General features: G+C 40.2%; 1 protein-coding gene across 3 annotated transcripts in view; it reads left to right on the plus strand.

Annotated features, from left to right (window-relative positions):
- Positions 1–22,136, plus strand: part of LOC101167997 (sodium channel protein type 4 subunit alpha B) — a 256,928-nt gene that overhangs the window by 80,453 nt on the left and 154,339 nt on the right. For 2 of the 3 annotated variants that reach the window (XM_020712431.2, XM_020712433.2), the window contains exons 7-9: positions 898–989; positions 3,422–3,664; positions 11,949–12,012. In XM_020712431.2, coding sequence (XP_020568090.1) covers positions 898–989; positions 3,422–3,664; positions 11,949–12,012 — 399 coding nt within the window. The remainder of the gene's footprint in view (positions 1–897; positions 990–3,421; positions 3,665–11,948; positions 12,013–22,136) is intronic. The other variant, XM_020712432.2, reaches the window with a different exon arrangement.

Below are 22,136 nucleotides of genomic sequence, written 5' to 3' on the forward strand. Positions count from 1 at the left end.
ATATAAAAGTAAATAAATGGAAGTATGTCAATTCTGTATATTTCATATGAAGCAACCTTCATATGAACATTAATAGGCTTAGAATATAGCTAGTAACAACTGTTTTGCTTATAGTTAGCATTTTAACCGTTTAACTGCCCAACCAAGACAAAATCAATACAAATATGCTTTTTCTGCTGCTTATTGCTTTGGGGGAATAATACACACAGCCATTGTTTTTGATAAATGTGCTTCACTGTTTAGTTGAGCTGGCAGATAAAGGCTTGTAAAGGATCCATATAGAAATAGTTGACATCATCAGCTTTTTTAAATTAGCCTTTGTAAGTTTTGTTGTTTGACCTGCTTTTTCTTTAAGATGCGAGTGGTTGTGGATTAAGAAACAAAACAGTTAAAACATTTTTGAATATTTTATTATGTTTGTCATCTTTGAAGTAAAATGATTTAACATCCGATTAAACAATTATATATATATTATTAATTTTGAATTCTCACAAATGCAACAAACATGGATGTGTTGCATCCTTTCACCTACTTTTTCTTTGTTTTTGCCTGACAGTAAAATGAACATTTGCAGCGCTCTAAGGGAAGCTTTTAGATCTATCAATAAACAATATTTTTTAAACCGCCACTTTGGGGGCAGAGAACTTGGTGAGGGACACACAGGCTCAGCAGAAGCATTTTTTCCAGTTGAAATCACTTGCAAAATCTTTAATATCTGACTTCACCTTCGCATTAGCTTAGCTTGAGCCTCCACTGTTCCCATCAACCCTGGCCCGTTTCCGGCGTCCATGTTTCCTGATGACTCCTCCTTTCTCTGTGTGCTGGCTGGTGGTTCGGTGTGGTCATACCCTTCTGTGTGTGTCTGTTTTTGTGCTTTTGTCTCCCGGCTTGTTGCAGATATGTCACTGAGTTTGTGGACCTGGGTAATGTGTCAGCTTTAAGGACGTTCAGGGTGCTGCGCGCGCTCAAAACCATCTCTGTGATCCCAGGTGAGAAAGCAGGGGGAGGTAATATAAGCCCCCCCCCCCCCGGCCCTGAGCCCGCCGAGGCATTAAGTGGCTGTTAGAAAACGCATCCCGCACACAACCAACTGAACACAACACATCATCATATCAGGGAGGTGATATGCAGAAAGAAGCATCTTACTGATAATTGGATGTGAGTAGCTTCACAAACAGAAACCTAATACACGGAGAGATAATACATAAATGCATTTTCATGGATCCAGTTATAGACGACCAAAGTTAACTTCATAATATTCTGCAGTTGCATATACATATGGGTGTGGTTCAGAGGCAGCCTGTGATATTTTAGTGTCAACATTCAAACAATTCAGATCTCAAGGTCACTGACGCTAACAAAATGAAATGATTAAATTATAAATAAAAAATGTTCATATAAAGACAGGTGAAGAGGTGAATGAAGTATTAAGAACATGCATAAAAAGTGAAAAACAACATGACAAAAAGAAAAAAAAATTCTTCAAAACTTTATAAAACGTCAAACCTCCAAAATTAAGAGCACTTTATGTTATTTGGAACAAACCTCTAGTAACTACTAAAATATTTTACAGTTTTAACTTTATCAAAATTTACAAAAGAAAAGGCAGCAAACCACCCAAATAATGACCAAAAAAAGGTTATTTAGCAGAATAATGTGACACCTACAGAAAGGAAAATGTCTGTCTTTTTCATTTAAGCTCATCAATGCATATCTTGGCATTCAAAAATCCTAATTTAGTTTTATTTTGATCAAATGAAACTAAAATATATTTTAAAATTATAAAAATGATGACAAAATATAAATAAATTATATGCATGAAAAGTTCATATAACTTAGAAATTATCGGCTATAAATAGAAAACCATTTTCGTGCATGAATCCTCTACCAGCACAGATTAAACTTGGCTACTATAGGAAAATGAACTTATTGCATCTACCAGAGGAGGAAAGTCAAGTGTTTTATTCATATGATTTTATTTATAAAAGATGCTTTATGTACAAAATCTTTTTTTTATATTTTAATGCAGAAAAGAAAAAGATCAATTTTGTACTTGTCTACATATGAACAAAAATGATCAATGACTGGACTGCCTCAGTGTAACAAAAAACCTGTAAACAAATGGATGTTACTTTATTTTTAATTTAATAAAAAAACTTTAAAAAAAAGGTTTTGATTTTTTTGAGTCTGGTTCAACAGGCTCTTAGCCACGAATCAGACGTCACATTTGAAGAGTTACTTATGTCCTAAACTCATTTCTGTGACACAATTTCATTTTGCTATGAAAAATATGTTTTTAATACAGAACAGAGTCTGAATATATGAATAAAAATTATAGAAAAGTTGGGCTAAAATCTGAAAAATTATCAGGTGTAGTTTTGTTTTAACACTTTCCACATTTTTCTGAAAAAAACATTTAGACCCACAATTAAGCAGTTCTATAACAATAAAAATGCTTTTCTGTAATTAAGAGTGATAAAATATGAAAAAGAATTAGAGATTGCACTGTCGTAGCCAAACCAAACATTTCCGTTGTACAACCTTCACCCACTAGTGGATGGATTTTCTGTGAAGTGCTGCAGAAAACACTCAGACCTGTAGACCAGCTTCTCCACACCAGGTGTGTCTGAGCAGCAGGTCACCACAGACATGCAGTGGAGCTGATGGGGGCTCATTGTTGAGAATGTTGAAGGACACTTGAATGCATGTTGCAGATTGAGAGAGGGATCAACATGGCCGCATGTCACAGGATGGCTGCCGCTGCATGGCTCTCATTCATTAGTTTGCAGATGACGAGTCAGAAGAAAAACGCGTCTGTTTCTAATGAATCAAGTGCAACTAAACGCTTTAAAGTGATGGACCTTTAAAAAAGGAGCTGCTTCCGTATATTCCGCTCTCCTTTCGATGGTCATTGGCCTGTCTGCACCCTTTGTGTTGTCTTGTTTAGTTCCTGCTGTTTTTACCGTGTGTGTTGGTTTGTTCACACTGATGTCTTCCACAGAAATGTGTTTCTCTGGGTTTGTTTTTTATTGATATTTGTTATTAATTTCCTAGTTGTCATGTTTGCATGGTGTGACTTCATTCGTTGGGTGTGTTGGTTTCTTTTTTATTGAGATGGCAGCCTTTTTGCCAAAATTGTAACCAATTTATTTTACAAAAGCATTAGGGTTATTTCCTGTTTATAATGAATGGGAGTTTTGTTCTTGCTTTTTATCAGAGACATTGAAAAGAGGCTGCCATCTTTACCAAACCTGCTTAGATGAAGCTTTAGTTAGTTTATGCTGTAATTCTGGACATGCTAATTTTACATGTTAGTATGGATTTCCATGAAAGTGGGTTGTTTAAGATTAAGTTGAATGACTGAAGAGGTTTACGAGGGTTAACCCCTTGCTGCGTCCCCACATCCTTCGGGGTCCTGCAGGCCTGAAGACGATTGTTGGCGCTCTGATTCAGGCGGTGAAGAAACTGGCCGATGTGATGATCCTGACGGTCTTCTGCCTGAGCGTTTTCGCCCTCATCGGCTTACAGCTCTTCATGGGAAATCTGCGGCAGAAATGCGTCCGCACCACAGCACACTGCATCAACGGCACACTGCCTACCAACACCTCCTTCTACTGCAACAACAAGACCTGGACCTCGATAAAGGAGTTCACTGAAGATGAAGGTGAGGCTTCGTCCTTTTTCATCTTTGATGATGCACTCGTGGTAGTGGTGACCATCAACCTGACAGAGAATTAGATTTCTGCCAACAGGATTCACCTGGTTTAGGAATTTCTTGTAGAAATGACATATTTGGTCCCTATTGTGTCCATTGCAGAGCCGCTTTCCTGTTCTCTAAATCACACCAGCTCTGGGTTTGGGTTCATTGCATGTGGACGACTGTGGGTGAAAAGTGGGCAAATCTGTGGGGGGCCCGAAGATGGCACACTGTGGGCAATGTACGAATATGCTGCAGATGACCAATTGTAGTGAACACATAAGGAACACGCAAGGGTTCTCACTGTGTCTCACTGACTTTTCTATCCCTCTCTGAATCCTCAGTACTGCACAGGGGCCTGTTAGTCCTGTGCATGTGATGAGTGCATGTTCTTTGTGTGCAGCCTGACTGGTAGAAATGAGAAAATTAGACAATCAGAGTGTAGTTTGTGTGGACGAATTGTGCATTTGGTGGTACAAGCACAGAATTTGGCATGGATGTACCAAACGATCCCCTTTTTTGGAAAAGCATGTTGGGCATGAGAAAAATCCAAAATGGCGGCCATTCTTAAAGATGGCTCAATTATTCCAAAAATATTCTGTATCTAGTTGCCCCAGTCTTTTTTTTTTTTTTTTTTTTACCTTGTCCTGTCCAACAGCTGGGCAAACAGATGAGAGCTGAGGGCCTCTTGTGTTGGACATATTTTACTTTAACAAGAGGGGTTATTTAGTTGCCCCAGTCTTAACAATATGGGTTGTTCGTGCACAAAATGCAGTCTTTAAACTTTATGGGTTCCCACTGAATACTTTATAGATATATTTAAATGTTGGATTTTTCTTGTGGCTAACATTTTTTTCTGAAAAGGGGGATCCCAAGGTTCATCCATGCCAAATATTGTACTCGTACACAAAATGCACGATTATTTCAATAACTGACACCACTAGAGAGGCAAGAAACAAAGAGAAAGGTTTTAGATAAAAATCTGACTCGGCTTATACTAAAACTTTGGTCACACGGGGAGTTGCCCTGTGCCTCGAAATTCCCTTGGGGCTGTTAAAAGCAACATGCAATTATCATGCATGTGATAAGCATATAATGAAACATTTGTAAGGATAATGTAAGTTTTGACTTCTGACATATGGGTGATGAGTGTCAGAAACTAATCGTTAGTAAGTAGCGCCTACTGGCCCCTAACTAACCACTCGCAGTTGGTGCATGCACATAGTGGGCTCATGATACCCAAGTGCCCTTTGGACGCCTGTAGGAACTCCACACAAACTACGCTCTGATTGTCTAATTTCTTTATTTTGTAACCCTTGTGCTATCTTGTGGGGACCAGGTGACCCCTTTTCCAACATGCTTTGGAGGCACATTAACGTTGGAAGTCGGGTCACCCTTTTTTTCTTCATTGATCTTCACTGGTGTCCATGGATTACATGAAATCTTTCCACCTTTATCCACCTTTGTCATGGTAGGGAGAACCCGTCAATGTAAGGTTGGGGTCATCTGGACCCCAGAAGATATCACAAGGGCTAACAGTCAGGCTGCAGACAAGAAGTGCACACTTATAACGTGAACAGCACTGATGTGCTCCCTTGCATAGTCCACAGGATTTGGGGGAACTAAACAATCAAAAAGCCGTATGATGTATCTCTGGATCACCTACTCCACCCTGACTTAACTTATGTGTTGTATAAGTGTTTACTGCGACCTGTCTCCCAGCATGCCTGTGGAAAAAAAAAGGTGCATGCACATTTTCACTCTACAAATTCACCAAGCGGTCCACGATCTTAAAATTTCATGTGGGCCCCCTCTCTTCAGGTTTGACCATTTTTCCCCTGCAGTCTCTACCCTTAAGGGCAGTTGGACTAAGGCTTAAGGTTAAAGCTGCCAACACAAGGAATCAACACTGCTAAAACATTCAAACACTTTATTGTCAAAAGTACAATTACCAATAAAACCCAATATGTATTTGGAATAACATAAGCACTGCCCAAAGAAATGCAAAACATTATACAAACAAGTAAAAATATGAAAAAGATTTCTAAATTAATACCTAAAATAAATTATTTTAAAAGAAAATGTTTCTGTAATATCACAAATGTAATCCTCAGTCATCAGTTTAGAAGAAAAACGAAGGTATTTTTTCCTTTCTTGTACTAAAATATGATTTTACAACTGAAGTCATTTGGTGACTTTGCACAAAGAGAGCAAGAAAGTCCAACAAAAACCTAAATCAGTTTACATTTTCATACATATACTAAAGAACTATTTGTCTTCATTACAAAAGCAGTAAATAAACTACGCTTGTTTCTCATACATTTAAACGCTTCGAATTATTTGTTAAAAAACCAACAACCTTAATGGTTGACAAACAATTCCGAGAAGATTGTCCAGTTTTGATTGATTTGTGAATTCCAGATGAAGTAGTTGTGTGAGAAAAGGCAGCAGAAATGATGTTTGACTCTTGCCATTGTTTCGGCGTGTTGTCTGTTTGATCAGATTTAGGTAAACAAAGACTTCCGTCTTTGGAGAGGCCTTTGTGAAAATTAGCCTGTGTGTTTCATGTCTGCTGCTCCCTAAGTGGACTGGACAATGTCATGTTGGCACTGAAGATACAAGTGACGTCAGTGAAGCAACACATAAACGCACACACTGTCAGAGGCAGTCCAGCCAGGCTCACAACATCATCCACACAGGCGCGTTTGTGGTTTTCTGTCGCCTCGGCAACCCTCAACATCACAGCTGTCTGCCAACATTTCATTCTAACCCTAAAATCAGATCAAAAGACTGAAAGTTAACCCTTTCACACCAGTGTTCACATTCTTTCCACTACTGTAACTCTTTAACCGTTCATGCCGTTTACGTAATTCGTGATATGTGCTGCATATCGGCGCAAAGCTGATATGAAAAACGGATTTTCTCCGCGTCAGAATCGGCTGATTCGTGTTGATCATGTAAACGGTCAAAGACTTATGGTATGTCAGGGAGCGTGTGTTATTAAGGCAACATATAAGATGTTAAAAGAGCAGGCAAAAAGGTCTCCATGTTAACAGAGTGAAGCAGCTGCTAAAAAAACAGTTACCTGGTTTGTCTTTTATTTTCGTGGATGTTTCTCATCTCCTCCTAAAGGTTTTATCATTTCTGAAATACAGTAGAAGAGAGCTGGTTTATGTGTTTCTGGGAGGAAGAAATGACCCTCATTCTATGGCTTAGGAGATAAATCGGCTAACAGTAGGCTAACATGTTAGCTCATTCATCTCCTAACCCATAGAATGAGGGGTCATGTTTTAACCCCTTTAGGAAATCATCCCAACAAAACTCCTCCTGACCCTGAAATCAGGCTCAGAATGCCAGGTTTTCAGTGATGACAGAAGGAGACCATAAGGCCTTCACAGCATCCCATAATGTCAGCAAGCCTCACATTTATTAACAGATAAGGGTTCTGCTTGTAACTTGGCGGTGTTGGTATCAATCAAATCAAACCCATAAATGAGGAAACGTACATTTACAGACGTAACGTGCACAGGCGCTGTGGATGTGAGGTGAACCTGGAGCTGGCCCTGTGATCATTCTCTTCATATGTTCTAATTAATTTAATTGGCTTGATGGACTGCAGGTCTGTGTAGCGTCTGCCCTGACTGTGAATGATGAACGTGCACAAGAAGCCCCCACCCCCTCACATTGACCCCAACCGGGATGGAGCAAAAGGCTCAAAAAACGAGAAAAACCTACAGAAAAACAGTCACAGACATGAAGCTGAAGACTTCTTTGTTATGGTCATTGACACAAAATGGTCTGTTTATGTGAAAAGGCACCTGTCTGCTGGGCCGGGGCTTCTGCTTTCACAAACACAATTAAGTCTTTATGTCAAAGCCAAACACAGAGCCTACTGGTGATTCTCCCACAGACACGTCAACGTGAACCACACCACATCTCTGTCATTCAGACACTTCAGACAAACATCTTTGCTGGCTAACTATCATGAAACAAAGCTGGAATTAAGCAGAAGAGCTCGGTCACTGATCGGCATTCAGTCCAATTACTGGATTCAGCAACACAAACAGGAAAAGTCCTCAGGTAATGAGTGAGGTAGCTGAGTCCAGAACAAGTTTACAGTAACAGCTCAGTCAAGACATGCAGCCACTGCTACCGTAGCATCTATTTATTCCTTTCCAGTTTGCTTTGCCATCTATCACATCAAACAAATGCCCCCTTCAGGCTCTCGTATCGACCTCTAAAAGCTGCCGCGAAACCTGAGAGCCGAGGCCGTAACCTTAGCCCCCCGGCCCGTCAGCCCCATCTGAAAACAGCCTTTAGCAGGGAGATCAATGTTCTGCAGGCTGAACATTTCCCATCAGGCTGTGTTTGCTGTATGTGGTCAGAGATGACTGCAGCAGTCAAACTTTCTGAGCCAACATCAAAGATCCAACATCGGTACAGGACGTTGTTCATCTTTAAGAAAAAATCGGAAGCTCATCCACCTGTTTTCTGAAGCCACTGAAATCCCTTAACATGGAGTTGCTGGAGCCTATCCCAGCTACTGATTGATAGGTGAAGGCGGGGCTCACCCTGAACAGGTCACCCGTCTCATGCAGGCCACACAGTCACACATTTTCACAGCAACTAGCATATGAAGCACGTTTTTAACATCTGTTGAAGTGTTTGAAGGGTCAAAGTAGAGCTTTGAATAGCTACATCCTATCAAAGCTTTTGCTTTGAGAAACCATTTCAACAAAGATTCCAGAAATTATTTTCAGCTGTTTATCATCACCAAACTACAATGTTATGTGGCCAAATTATTTTTTCCCCCAGAATTATGCAAACACGTTTTATGGCTTATAGGAGGAGTTAATAAAAATAAAATTGTCTTAACTTAAAAGTTTTTTTTGTCATTAGAAACATTTAGTGAAATCACTTTATTTGGGAGTTTTATTTTACTCACTAAAGTTCAAGGAGAAAAATTCATTCTTTATTTTCTATATTTCCAGAGACAAAGTCAATGTGTAACGATGTTCATATGTTGATAAATTGACTGGTAAATATATTCTATTCGTAGTTCTGATTGTTTTTAATGTCCACCTCAAATAAAAACCCTACAGTAAAGAAATATGTCAACCTATGTCTGTATTAGTTTGGTTGGTTGAGTTGTTGTTTTTTAAGCAGAAAGACAGTGATGAAAGCAGAAATCATGGAGCCCTCCAGTGATGTTTGTTGAGGAAATGTTTTTATTTTACTTCCATGTTTGACTTAATCCTCCTCTTAATTTCATAATTAAATCTCATGTAAAAGACCTGCACTGGAAAAACTACCCCCTAGAAATATGTGGATAATTCTGACCCCATCAGTTAGAAATCTGCTAACAGGAAGAAGACTGGTTTTACCCAGAAGTCTTATTTTAAGAATGTAGTTTTCATCACTAAGACACTTTTTCTCAAACAAAGATTATGTTGTGATTAAAATAAGATTATTTTTAGAAAATAAGATGTTTATTCTTGCAGCTAGGGTCTTTTTAACGTTCAGGATTTTTTTCAGGTTCAGTTTTTGCAGTGTGGAACTGAAACTAACAGCAGAACATGAAGGCACTTGTTAGAAATTAGTCAGACTTAGTTGAAACATTTGAGGGGATCCAGCGTCTGTCGCCTCAGATCCATTTCAGGTCTGGTTTTCTAAACGCCGTTCTTGTTGTTTTGTGTTTGCATACATGGAGGAAGGTGCTCGAGTTTCAGGAAGTGAACCTTCATCTCCAGCAGCTCCACATAAATGAATTCAGTCTTTGATGGATGAGTGTACAGTAAAGGCAATAGATTAGTCACTGACTAATGTCTTTCCACCATGGGTGAGCAGATTAACAGTGTTTCAGTCTAATTCACTTCGACCAAAAACTCTTCGTGCTGCCGTCTTTGTCAAACTTGCAGAAAATTTTTCTCTGTTAGTTTATCTCTTGCCGATGAAAAGCACAAAGGCAGGATGGAGGTTTATTATCGCTTGACAGGGTAATTTGCTGCTCTTGATTTTAAAAAGAAATGAAATTAAGCCCACTCCCCTGGTTTCCTGTGGAGACAATTTTCCAAGCATGTGCAGCTCTGCAAAACCTTCTCAGAGAGGGGTCCAGCTGAGGAAAACTATGAACAGCGGTGCTGAAATGCTTTTCCTTTGGGGTGGGCCAGAAGAGACCTGAGTGAGGAACTTCTTGTATGTGAATGATCTGCAAGCTAAGAACTGATGCACATTAACAAAGAAATAACAGTGGCTTCTCTGCAGTGTTTGCTGCAGTAAAGTCAAGCTGAGCGAGGCTTTTACTGTCTTGAAAACATTCGTCTTTCCGACAAGACATCTTTTTATTCCTTCAGTGTTGTGCGAGTCGTGTTTTTAAAATTCCTCATGAAATGCGTTTTAATCAGTCTGAAGTTAGTCCCACTTGGTTCAAATGATCTGCTGAACAAAATATGGGTGAGCGGTTGTTTCTGCAAAGCATGAAAATGTCAAGCAGCTATTAAAAGGCAAAGGTCTGCGAGCCGCAGCGTCAGAAGCTCAGAGCCAGATCCGTGTGCAGAAGTAATGGAGGGTGTGTGTGAAGAGGTGCAGGTGAAGCAGAGCGAGCAGAACTCCTGTAAAACCTCTAACAAAGTAAAGACCGACTGACAGGGGCACGCCCATTTACTGTCATTTTGTTTTAATACATTATAGTACAAGTACAGCAGCTGAACCCTGGGAAACCAGGGTTCGATTTCCTGGACTTAAGGACAGTCTAGAGACACCAATCAACCTATGAAGCATGTTTTGGACTCTAGGAGGAAGCCCACGCATGCGTAGAAAGAACCCAGCTTGGATTTACACCGGAGCCTTCCATCTCGGTGTGAGACTGTGCCTCCATGCAGCCCTATTGCTGGAGTTAGGTACTACAAATTAGCTGTGAGGGGTAAAATCAGTAAAAAGTCCAGGGTTATGGAATGAAAACAAAGATCTGATTGTGATCAAAGATGTGAGTCAATTTGGCACACTAATTCTGTACAGGAGGCACGGCATGGTGAACATCCAATCAGGACACAGAACAAAATGTGCAGGAAAAAAAAGCCAATTTAAGGAATAAAACAAAAATTCCAAGAAACAGCGGGACCTCGAAAGGCCAACCAGGAGACAGCAAAGGACCACTTTAGCTGGTTTTCTGACTGTAAGTTCTGATGTGAAGTCAGAATCTGAAACATCTTTTATGAAGATTTGTTCTGCATCCAACTCGTTTTCTGTTCCTCTTCTCAGATTTCTGGACTTTAAGTCTGTTATTTCCAATCAAAGTGCTCTAGAGTCCGCCTCATGTTTCCAAGCAGACATTCACACTTCCAGTCCTCATGAGAACGGAAAACTTTGCCTTCAAATCCCAACCAAAGTTTGGAAGCAAACGTTTCCTTCCTGCAGACACGCATGAAAAGCTTTTAAACATGTTACGTCTAGACCTTTTGTTCTGGAGTGTGTTTGGGCGCTGGAGTACCTGAAGTACTCCATGTGCTGGCATTAAAGTGTGTTAATGCACTTGGAAATAGCCTGTGGTCAGGTTTTAAGTGTGGAATAAAGGCTCAACAAGCTGTGTTTGCTGTAATGGCTTTGGCTTTATGGCCTACCGCTCAGACAGCTAACCGGGCCAGAACACACAAGGCGGATGAGCTTATTGATCCTGCAGGAACGCAGACAGACGTTGAGACGGGTGTTTGAGTTAAGAAAATCTTCAGGTTTTTGGTATTTTTGTTTATTTACAGACTACTAAACCTTTGCTTTCTCCAGAGTCCTTCTGATTTTTTGGTTTCCTCTCTGATGACCTCTGAACAGCAAAGACTAAGCGTTATGTCAACTAACTCTTATATTTATCATTCTAGATCATATTGGGAATTCAGCTGCATGTTAGTCTGTTTTCTACCTATTTGCTCATTCACAAGCAACTTGTTTCTTGTTAATGTATGTATCACAATAATGCGGTAACCATGGAAACTTCCAAGATGGAAAGCTATGTATGTAAGCTGGATCCCAAAATCCATCCTCTGTGATTTTTTAAGCATCGTTTGTGTACACCTTTTCATTCTAGATGAAGAAAGTTGGTGAATTGAATCACTTTGCCAGTTAACAACATTACAATAATCACATTTTCCTTATGGCAAGTTTTTACTTTGGGGTTCTGAAACTCTAAACAACATGAAGCTTTTTTAAACGTTTGTGTAAAAATATGTCTGAAACAGGATTTGTCCTCTTTTATTTCTAGATAACTACTACAAGGTGGAAGGGGCCAAAGATGCCTTAATATGTGGGAACAGCAGCGATGCGGGGTGAGTCCACACTTCCTGTTCTCTGCATGATGGACCACTTCGGGTCCACTTGGGTCAAAACGTGGTGATGGAGTTTAAAGTTGGGTTGTGAGGCTGTTTTTTTAGCATAAACCATCTGACTGAATCTCAGAAAAAGGTTGTTAAGGAAACATCAGAAACAGGAATTTAAGCAGCCTGAGGATGCTTTAGTTCCCCTCTGACCTCTGCTCTGACATCTTATTAAATATTTAATTAAAAAAGAAAAAATCAAACTTAATTGGCCCAAAATATCTTGTACATTTCAACATCTACCCTTGTTTTTCCTTTCATAGTTGTATTTCAGTCTTTCGTTCAGATTCCCTCTGCTTTCCATCTCAGCAGTGTTGTCATCACAACGCGACATGATATGTGTAACTGAATGCTGATCAACACAGATTCATTCAGAACCAAGGAATCACCTAAGTCACTTTATATTTTACTGTTTGTAACCGTTTTTAGAGCAAACACACTTTTTTTATTAATAAAAAAAAGGAATCACATTTTGATCTTTTCTTCTGAACTTTTTGCTTAGTTAAATGAATAAAAACCACATCACAAATTCCTCATCTAATGCAGCATTTCTGAGAGCTTTTTAGACGTTTTTCCAGCTTTTTAGTTATAAATGAGGGTTTTCCCTTAAAGGTCCATTCCAATGAAAATTGTGTTTTTTTATTTTACCTAAAACCTGCATAACCATAACTAAAAGATCTCCGGGAAGGCTTAAAAATGGATCAAAAGATAATTAGAGTGGGACTTTAATGTAGCAACAGTTCTGTAGCTTAGATTGTGATTAGCTTTTCAAACTGGCAGATTGTCTTAAGTGTGGATCTTAGCCTCCTTAGCTTTTCTCATTGTTACTTACAGGAAATGCAGTTTTGGGGTGTTTTTTCTAAGATATCTCTCTACAGCTGTCCCCATGTAAAATTGGATCATCGTCAGAGTGATTCCCACGTTTAGGAAACAGTTGTATTTCAGTCAAAACTGCCGTCTCCTTCCTGCTCCTAGTGTCTTTAGAAGCTCAATACATCTCCAGCTTGTAGGTAACAAAGAAATTTTTGCTGCGCTCGTGTCAGCAGCATCCGGAAGACTTCTGCTCCGATCTTTTAGCCTTGTGTTTGGTGAGTTATCTAACTTCTGGCTCCTGTTTTTGAGCAGCTGTGATTCAGATTGCTGCTTTCTCAGGAAAATCTCGCCTTTTCTCTAGTTAGTTTGGCTGTGTTCTCATCTGTTACGAGAGTTTCACAACAACTTTAGGAGGTTATGTAAAACTGAGGAAGTGGTCTTATGGAGGGGATGTTGCTAAAAAACAACAGAAATCAAATGCTTACCTGTTCACAGGTTGAGTCTGAATGTTTCTGGAGAAAAAAGCACGATAAAAAGGACTTCCAACACTCAGTTTGCAGAAGTTTCTCTGGTTTCAGCGGCGAGTCTGATGACTGGGCAGAGTCTGGCTGCAGAGCCGTGTGACATGTCAGAAACAACCAGTATCTGTGCTGACCATCGCTGAGAGCCAGACGCTGACAGACACTGAGTGACACGGCGATGACAACACGAGTGTGTGCAAAACAAACCAGCATCCAACGCTGGAGCTGAGGGAGAAACGCCGCCTGAGGCCGAGTGACGAAGCCGCATGAAACCTGAAGATGCAAACAGTGGGTAAACAGGCTGACGAGATCCAAGGAGATCATGGAGAGCAGAAAGACGAGACGAGTCTGTGGAGTGGAGAGTTTTCAAGGTGACCAGAAAAAGACTGATGCATGTGGGGGTTGTGGGAGAAATGATGTGGATGGACGTGAAGAGGAAAGATGAGTGGAAACAGAAAGATTTGCTTTCAACATCAGGAAAACCAAACATCCCTTTTTGAGGTTTTTGAGATTTGAGGAGAACGCAGGATTAAAGATTGGACAGACGGTGAAAAGAAAGAAAGAAAATACTATAAACACAGATCACACAAGCTAAAAAGAGAGAGAGGAAACATTGATTTGGACAGAGATGCTGATTACACCCCACAAAATAAATAAAATAAAATAAAATGAAGGCTTAGTTTGTTTTTTATCACAGAGCCCTTTAATAAAAAACAGAAGCATCTGGAGAAATCATGCAGTTCTAACAGTTGCTGGTTTGGGGCAGCTTTTTTCCAAAACAAGCTCAGACCAGGACGAAAGCAGCCGGACGAAGAATCTGCCAGTCTTCCAACCATCTCACTACGATACATTTACTCAGCAGACACTTGAAAACTTTATAATGATTTCTGCTACTTCAGATTTTCATTTCTTTCAGAGCTTACATCATTTCCTCCCTTTGGTTATTTTGCTCTGTTTGCTCTTTGGACAGTCTGCATTGACACTAAAGTGAACTGCACCAGAGTTCATCTGCAAGTGAACAAAGATCCTCATTCTCAAGAGGATTACAGTTCTTGTTTGGTCTAAACCAGAGTTCTGGGGGGTATTCCAGGAAGCATGTTTAAACTAGCCTGACTTTAACCCTGAACTCTGGCTGAAATCCGCTGTATGTCGGTTCCAAAAGACCAGATATGAGTTAGCGTAATTACGCTCGACTTGGTAACCCTGGGTTTATGTGCGTCCATGCCAAGTACATAAAGACATTCTCAATGCATCGCCGATTTCCGGAGTCACCATGGAAACGCGTGGAGAAAAAAAGAGAGCGCTATACTTCAGTGAGACGGAGTCTGAGATTTTAATGACAGTGTATGAAGTTTATATTATATTTATATTATTTTGGACACACCTGGGGAACCATCATCACCCTGGCCCGCGACCGTCAGAAATGGAAAGATTTCGTTGCTGCCCTATGCGTCTCAAGGCGTAAAAGGCAGTAAGAAGAAGAAGAATGAAGATTATATGCCCATCAAAAAAGTAATACAGCTGCATCATCAGCAAAAGAAAGAGTTTCTGCTTGGAGAAAAAGAACAGACAAAGTAAACGCACGAGTTTCTGATCTTATTTCCATTTTCCTTGTGACGCGCATATATACATATATATACATATATATATATATATATATATATATATATATATATATATATATATATATATATATATATATATATATATATATTATATATATATATATTATATATAACTTATCCAATTTTGCCAACTTAAATGAATTACTTCTATTGGTAACAAGTTATTGAGTTAAATTTAGTCAACCTAATTTCTTACGTACATAAAACTTAATTAGTGCTTATACAACTCAAATTTACATATTTATCTAACTAAATGTCATATTACTCCAATTCAATTAATATTTTTTCCATCTTAATTTATTATAATTCTTGAACTCTCATGTGTCTAAGTTTGAGCCTGCAGATCTACTCATTTGTATAACAATAAAAAGAAAGAAACAATATACGTCACATTCATCTACCAGTTGTCCGACATTATAATTACAGTACTCGACAGAAGTGGTGCTAGATAAACTCATCATCCTCTCCCTCCCTCTCACTCACTACTACTACTAGGCTTTAGCATAATAGGACAAAAAAACACGGTAAAACACAGTAAAACAGCTAAACAACTAAACACATTTGGTCAAAAACCCACACTTAAACCCAAATCCGTCCAGACAGACAAAGGAAATGGTATCCCACAATCCCTGCGGTGCTGATTTAACAGCAGCACCAAAGTTACACCTACTTAATTGAATTAATATAAATGAAAGTAAAATAAATGTCTAATAACTATGTGTTATTTTTAAACTGACTTAATTAAAAAATGATTTATCTTAACTGAAGCAAATAATTAAGTTAAATCAAAGTAAAAAAGTTTAATTTTCCAACATCCATACGCAGTCTTATCACCCTCTCATGGTGGAAAAAGTTTTATCTGAGCTTCTTCATCCACTAAATCATCTTCAAATGGACACGGCATGCTGCTTCACCTCTCTGTAAACAAACTAAGCTTCAACTAAACCTGCTCCAGAACAGGTTATGTTCAGAGCATGAGTTGCTATGGCAACTTGACCTACCCTGAAACATACCTCCATTTCTGGAACCGAAAGCTGAGGTTATCAACTTCCTTAGCCTCAAACTTACCGTGAGAGCTAGCATAACCTGCTTTTCTGGAATACCCCCCTGGTGAGCTGCACAAAGCAGCTCTGATGTAGACAGAAAAAAAGACAAAACAATTGATTATTTTTTTACTGCAATCAAAGAAACAAACAAAAGTTCACAATTAACAATGTGTTGCTCAAAAAACTTCTTTACTTATCTGAACACAATTTTTATTTCTTTGTCAAATTTAGAAATAATCAACCAGTTGCCGGTTTGATTGCCAGTTTGTTTCAGCACTGGTGCATCAAAAAGTTTGCCCATATCATCAGCCCTCCGCCACCATGCTCACAGGTGGTATGTTTACCAGAAGTGTGGTGTATTTCTGCTGAGCCTTCGCATCATGCTCAGAACTGGATTATTTTTTTTACCATGTACTTTTATGCACAGCCTCAGAAATGTCAGACTGAATACTCAATTGTACCTGGGTGAGTTTCCATGCCAACTCATGTCCACGCTTCAGCGACTGTTTTAAAAGAAATGCTCAAAAACATCTTGAAGGTGAATATTGGAACTGTGAAGCACTTGAGGGGGTGGAGGAGGCCATCACACTGATGCAATCAGTCACATTATGCAGATATGAAACCTTATATTTACATTTGTTCAGAATAAAAATGCTTTGGATGTGTGGTCAGGTTTCTTTGAAGTAGTCAGACAAGGTGCTCAGATAAATCACCTCTAATGCCTGATGATGTCGTTTTCTGGTTCCAAAGAGAAATTTTTTATTCTAACAAAGGTTTAAAATGGAATCAAAAACAGACAAAAAAAAGCAAAGCCACTTCCCAGAGTTGTCATAGCAACAAATAGATGCACAACTGAAGTGGTAAAGTATGACTGCTGTTTAAATATGTCTCATTCAGTGCAACCGTATTTAAACCTTCTACCATCAAACCTGATCCATCCTGAAATTTTACAACGTGCAGCTTGAAGGCATCCAGCATCAAGAATAGCTCATCGGGCAACAATCAAACATCTGATTTTTCACGTTTATTCACATAATAATAAAACTAAGAGACAGCAACAAACAAACAAGAGTGTTAAATCAACACAGTTTGGAGACCTACATGACATGATGCAGTGGTGCAGTGGTTAGCCCGGTTCAAGTCCCGGCTGGGGCACCTGAAACAGAACATCAATGGGGGGGCTTTCTGTGTGGAGTTAGCATGTTCTCCCCGTGCACGCGTGGGTTTTCTCCGGGGACTTTATCCTCCTCCCACCGTCCAAAAACATTCTTCATAGGTTCATTGGTTACTTTAAATTGTCCATAGGTGTGAATGTGAGTGTGCATGGGTGTGTGATTGTGGCCCTGCAACAGACTGGCAACCTGTCCAGGGTGTCCCTGCCTTCGCCCATAAGTGGCTGGGATAGGCTCCAGCAACCCCATGACCCCGAAAGGTAACAAACGGCTTAGAATATGAATGAATGACAAGATTGAAACTGTAGAACCTGTAGAGCATGTGCATTTAAGTATTGATTTCCTCCAAATCTAAACGTTCTGTTGTCAACGTGCACCCTGAGTGTGAACCAGGAGCTCTCACGAACACACCATTCCTTTCATTTGGCAATATCTTCATCTACTGAAGCTGAACGCAGAGCAGAATGCTGAAAACTTTTAAAGATTTTGTTTATTCTGAAATGCAGATGTTTTTTTCTTACTGTTTGAGACACACTATTCACGTTTCAATTGTTATTGCGGTTCTCTTAAAATGGTAAATGGCGTATACTTATTTATACCATGGTCTAGGTGAATACTCAATCCTGATTGGCTGCTCGTTGTGGAATAACAAGTGATAATTCACAGTGATAATGCACACATAAAAAAGAAGTTCCGGTCGCATAGATTAAATGTTCCGTTTCAATGCGTTGGCTTCTTTAAAACAGACTTTTGTTTCATCATCTGGACAAAAACAAGCGGTAGGAGGTGAACTTTCTTTCTGAACTGATGCTTTATTTAACCCATCGTGACAATCAGCATAGATATCGCTTTCCTTTGCCGCCTCACTTGAGTTCGGTGCCAGTTAAGCAACGCGTACACGCCGCACCACACAACAGATAGTCTGCTTTTTGGAAAAAAAAACCTGCAAACACCAGAATTCATCTTAACATGATCTACTGGAGAACATACATATACCTAATTTCTCCCACAGGGGGAGCCTCGATCTTCTGAATATGGCATCAATTTGAATCACTGTCCACGTCTATGGAAGCATTCTGTCTCATAATTCAAAATAAAAGTCAATATTCAAAATGCTTTTTCCTTTTCGCAACAAAGCTGCATTTGTTGACTCAAAAATAATATAAAAAATCAATCCGCCAAACGGCTTTTTCTTCTTCAACACCGCTCATTCTGTCACTTCATTAAAATGCTAAAGAAAATGATATTTGACATTTCATGTCTGGACTGGAAGTGAATTATTCAACACTTTTTGTGGGTGAATGTTAAAATGAAAATGCAATTCCCTCTTTACATTTTGCTTTAATTATGTCACAGACTGAGCGATGTTAAAGTGGAAAATGAAAAAGCATTTTGGAGGATTGATTTTTAATTTTCTTTTTGAGTCAGTTGATGCAATTACATTGTGATAACGAAAAAGCATTTCTGTTAATCCATTTTAATTGTCAAATTACATATTTTTAATTGAATTTTGCAACACATTTAATAGAGACATTTTTGAAAATGAAATGTCAAATACCATTTTCTTTATCATTTTAATGCAGTGACAGAATGAGCGGTGTTGAAAAAGAAAATGAAAAACCGGTTTGGCGGATTGATTTTTCATTTTCTTTTTGAGTCAACAAACACAGCTTCGTTTTGAAAATGAAAAAGCATTTCGGGTATTGACTTTTATTTTTGTTATGAGACAGAATTGCTTCCATACACGTCTGACTTTATTTGATCTTTTTAAAATTTTTGAGCCGATTTGAGACTGAAGCTCCAGCGAAGGTTCAGGGATGTTTGAGGGGGGAGGGGTCTGGAGATATCAGCTCAGAGGATGAGGATGGAGTAGGGTTTGTTTACTGGCTGTGCTGTAGCAGCTGGGCTGGAAGATGCTGCCTCATCACCCCGAGGGGGAGACATGCATGACACACACAGATTCTCGCACAGTCACACAAAGAGTTAGAATCTGGAGCAAAACTGAGCGACATCCATGATAAAAGGACCGAAAGTGTCATTTTTATAGTCGTTGTTCTGGTCAGTTCGAGCTTCTTCTTTGTCTGAGATACTTCATTGAAATTGTGTTTTTGAGTCATTTTTCTCCCTGTGGTCATGGTTTGTCCTAAAAATTCAACAATAGTCCAGCGTCTTTCAGCCGTCTGGAGGTTGGTGGAAATGCCTCCATTTTTGATGACCACAGGCTGCAAGACGGATTCTGTGGAGGAAAGTGACGCTGAAGTTCACAGGATCCTGCTGCTGAGCTGGATATATGGAAGCTGTTGTGGCCAAATATACTTCTTAACTTAGATTTACTGAGTTCTACTGCTAGCAAAATAGGTTTGATGCACAAGTACTTCTTCAGGAGTAAAAAGTCAGTCAGTCCAGCTCTCTGCTTCTCTGCAACCACATCAACCTTTTATCACAAACAGCCAAAGACTGTGGCAGTTTAAACACCCAATCTGATGGAAATTGTGTTTTTGGTGTTTTTAACATGTTTGGTTTCTGTGTATTTCTTGATTCAAAACATTGTGAAGGGTGGCCGTGGTGCAGTGGTCGGGCGGTTGACCTCCAAGCGTAAAATTACTTGTTTGATTCCCACCTTGCCCGCCCATGTGTCAAAGCGTCCTTGGGCAAGACACTGACACCTTGCCTCTAGTGGAAGGTTGGCGCCAGTGTTCGGCAGCAGAGCGGCCCCAGTGTTTGAATGGGTGAAGGGGTCTGTGACTGTAAAGCGCTTTGGGCCTTCGAAGAAGGTTGAAAAGCGCTATGTAAGTATACCCCATTTACCATTCACCATGAATCAGGAGCGGATGCAAAAGATTGAGTTTGTGACGTAGAAAATACATTGGGCAGGCCACATCTTCCTGCTCTGCTCCATTCTGATTCATCCACTGTCAGACAAATAGATCAATGAACGTCTTTGTTTTCCTCATCTGAGCTGGAATCTGGATCAAAACTATACGGCTGGATAGCTCTGACATTGTTCGCCATTTTTGTTGTACTATTAATGTTAGGTTGGCGGTGTCAGAAACTATGTCCTAGATAACAACACAAGGTTTTAAAAACGTCATAATCGTAGTTAAAAGACCACTGAGAACAGGTCATGTAAAGGGGGAGTTTCTTTCCATGCATGTGGTGACAGAAACGTGTGAGTTGTAAGGCTGCATGTGATTGCTATGAGGTTTCCTGCCATCACCCTGGCTGAGCTTCAAGTCTCCGGCTGATGCGCCGCAACAGACTGACAGGCCACTTCATTTCTGATGCTAATTAGTTCCCGACATTATGAGCTCCCATCATGCAGTGCTGGTATGAGGCGAGTGGGCCAGAGGTCACTGCCAGGAAATTGTGGTGTGCTAACAGGAAGTGAAACAAGGAGCCCAAGGCAGCACTGATCTGCTGATTCTGCTGTTGAGAGAACCCAGAAGTCAGAGGCAACAGAACTCATTCTGCAGAAGAGATTGCCTTGAAACGCTTGTTCACCTTGTGGAGATCAAAGTCTGAAAAGAGCTTTTTCTCAGACTCCACAAGCCTCATTTCAGGTAAAAGTCCATGACAGCACACAGTTCAAGAAGAGAGAATGATTCAGCTTTTCTAGACAAGCTTCTTCAAACAAGCAGGGTTGTGATGAGATTTAAAGAAGCTCTTCCTTTAACCCTGAGGTCCAGAGCGTTCTATCTTCCATGCATTCTATGGCTGCCTGGAGCGCGGAGCGGGTCTCCCTTGGGGGGTCCTGGCTCGTACCTGGGGTTGGGGCGGGGGGATGCCCAGACCCCCTGAGTGGTGATGAAGTGCTAATCTAGGGCTGTGGGCACCCCTCTCGGGTGTGGCCCGGCGTTGGGCCCTCCTGGCGCTGCGGGGGGACTGCTCTCCTGGTTGGGCTGTGGCGGCACTCTCTTTCCCCCCATGCCTCCCTGCTCTCTGGCTCTGGGGGCCTCGCGGCGGTCCTGCTGTCCCTGGCCTGGGTGGCGGGCGTGGTCACCCGGGGGGCGGTTGTTCTCTGCCTGCTGCCGCGTGGCGCTGGGGGCTTCTGGCTGCGGCGGCTGCTGCGGTGGGGGTCTTGGTGTGGGGGTGGCTGGTCACTCCCCCTCCTTTTCACATTCCATCATCCATTTTAGAAGAACATAAGCACTCAACTGAGCACAGGTGTTAGCTCACCTTTGCACTAATAGTTTGCGTGATTGAAGGAAATATCTCACACTAGTTGGCTTGAAGGCATAAGTAAGCGTGCGTGAGCAATATCTGTGTTGTGTACATGTTGACATGTGGACATTTCTGCAGTTAACAGGTGTGTTTATAACATTTGAGTGTGTGTGTCGACAGGCCCCGCCCCTTTGAGATTTGTATTCTATCTGTACCTTACCGTAATGATAAATATCTAGTACCTTGTTGCTTTATGCTGCTTCATGGTTTTACCCCCCCCCCTCCCCCCTCCTATGATCACCCTCCTATCCCCCCTCTCTAATATCCCTCCCTTCTTCCCTTCTTTCCTTTTCCGTCCGGTCCAACACAAAAGAATTTCAAAAACAATTAAAATGAATAAAGTTTGGCCTCGATTACAAAAGGGGTTTATTCAGACATACCTCTGGTTTGTCAGAAGATTCATAACCCCTGTTGTTAAAGTAAAATATGTCCAACACAAGAGGCCTTCAGCTCTCATCTGTCTGCCCAACTGTTGGACAGGACAAGTTAAAAAAAATACATAAAAAAAAGACTATTTAGTCCTCCACCATTTGTGCAAGTTGCTCCTTTTAAAAGATTATAGAGATCTGTAATTTTCATCAAAATTTCATCAACTATGAGGGGAGAAAATGAGAAAACAAATCCAAAAAATAAAATTGTAGAATTTTAAATACAATTTTAGATAAATTGCTGTAAAAT

Source organism: Oryzias latipes, chromosome 20 (assembly GCF_002234675.1).
Source record: "Oryzias latipes chromosome 20, ASM223467v1".
Taxonomy (NCBI): Eukaryota; Metazoa; Chordata; class Actinopteri; order Beloniformes; family Adrianichthyidae; genus Oryzias; species Oryzias latipes.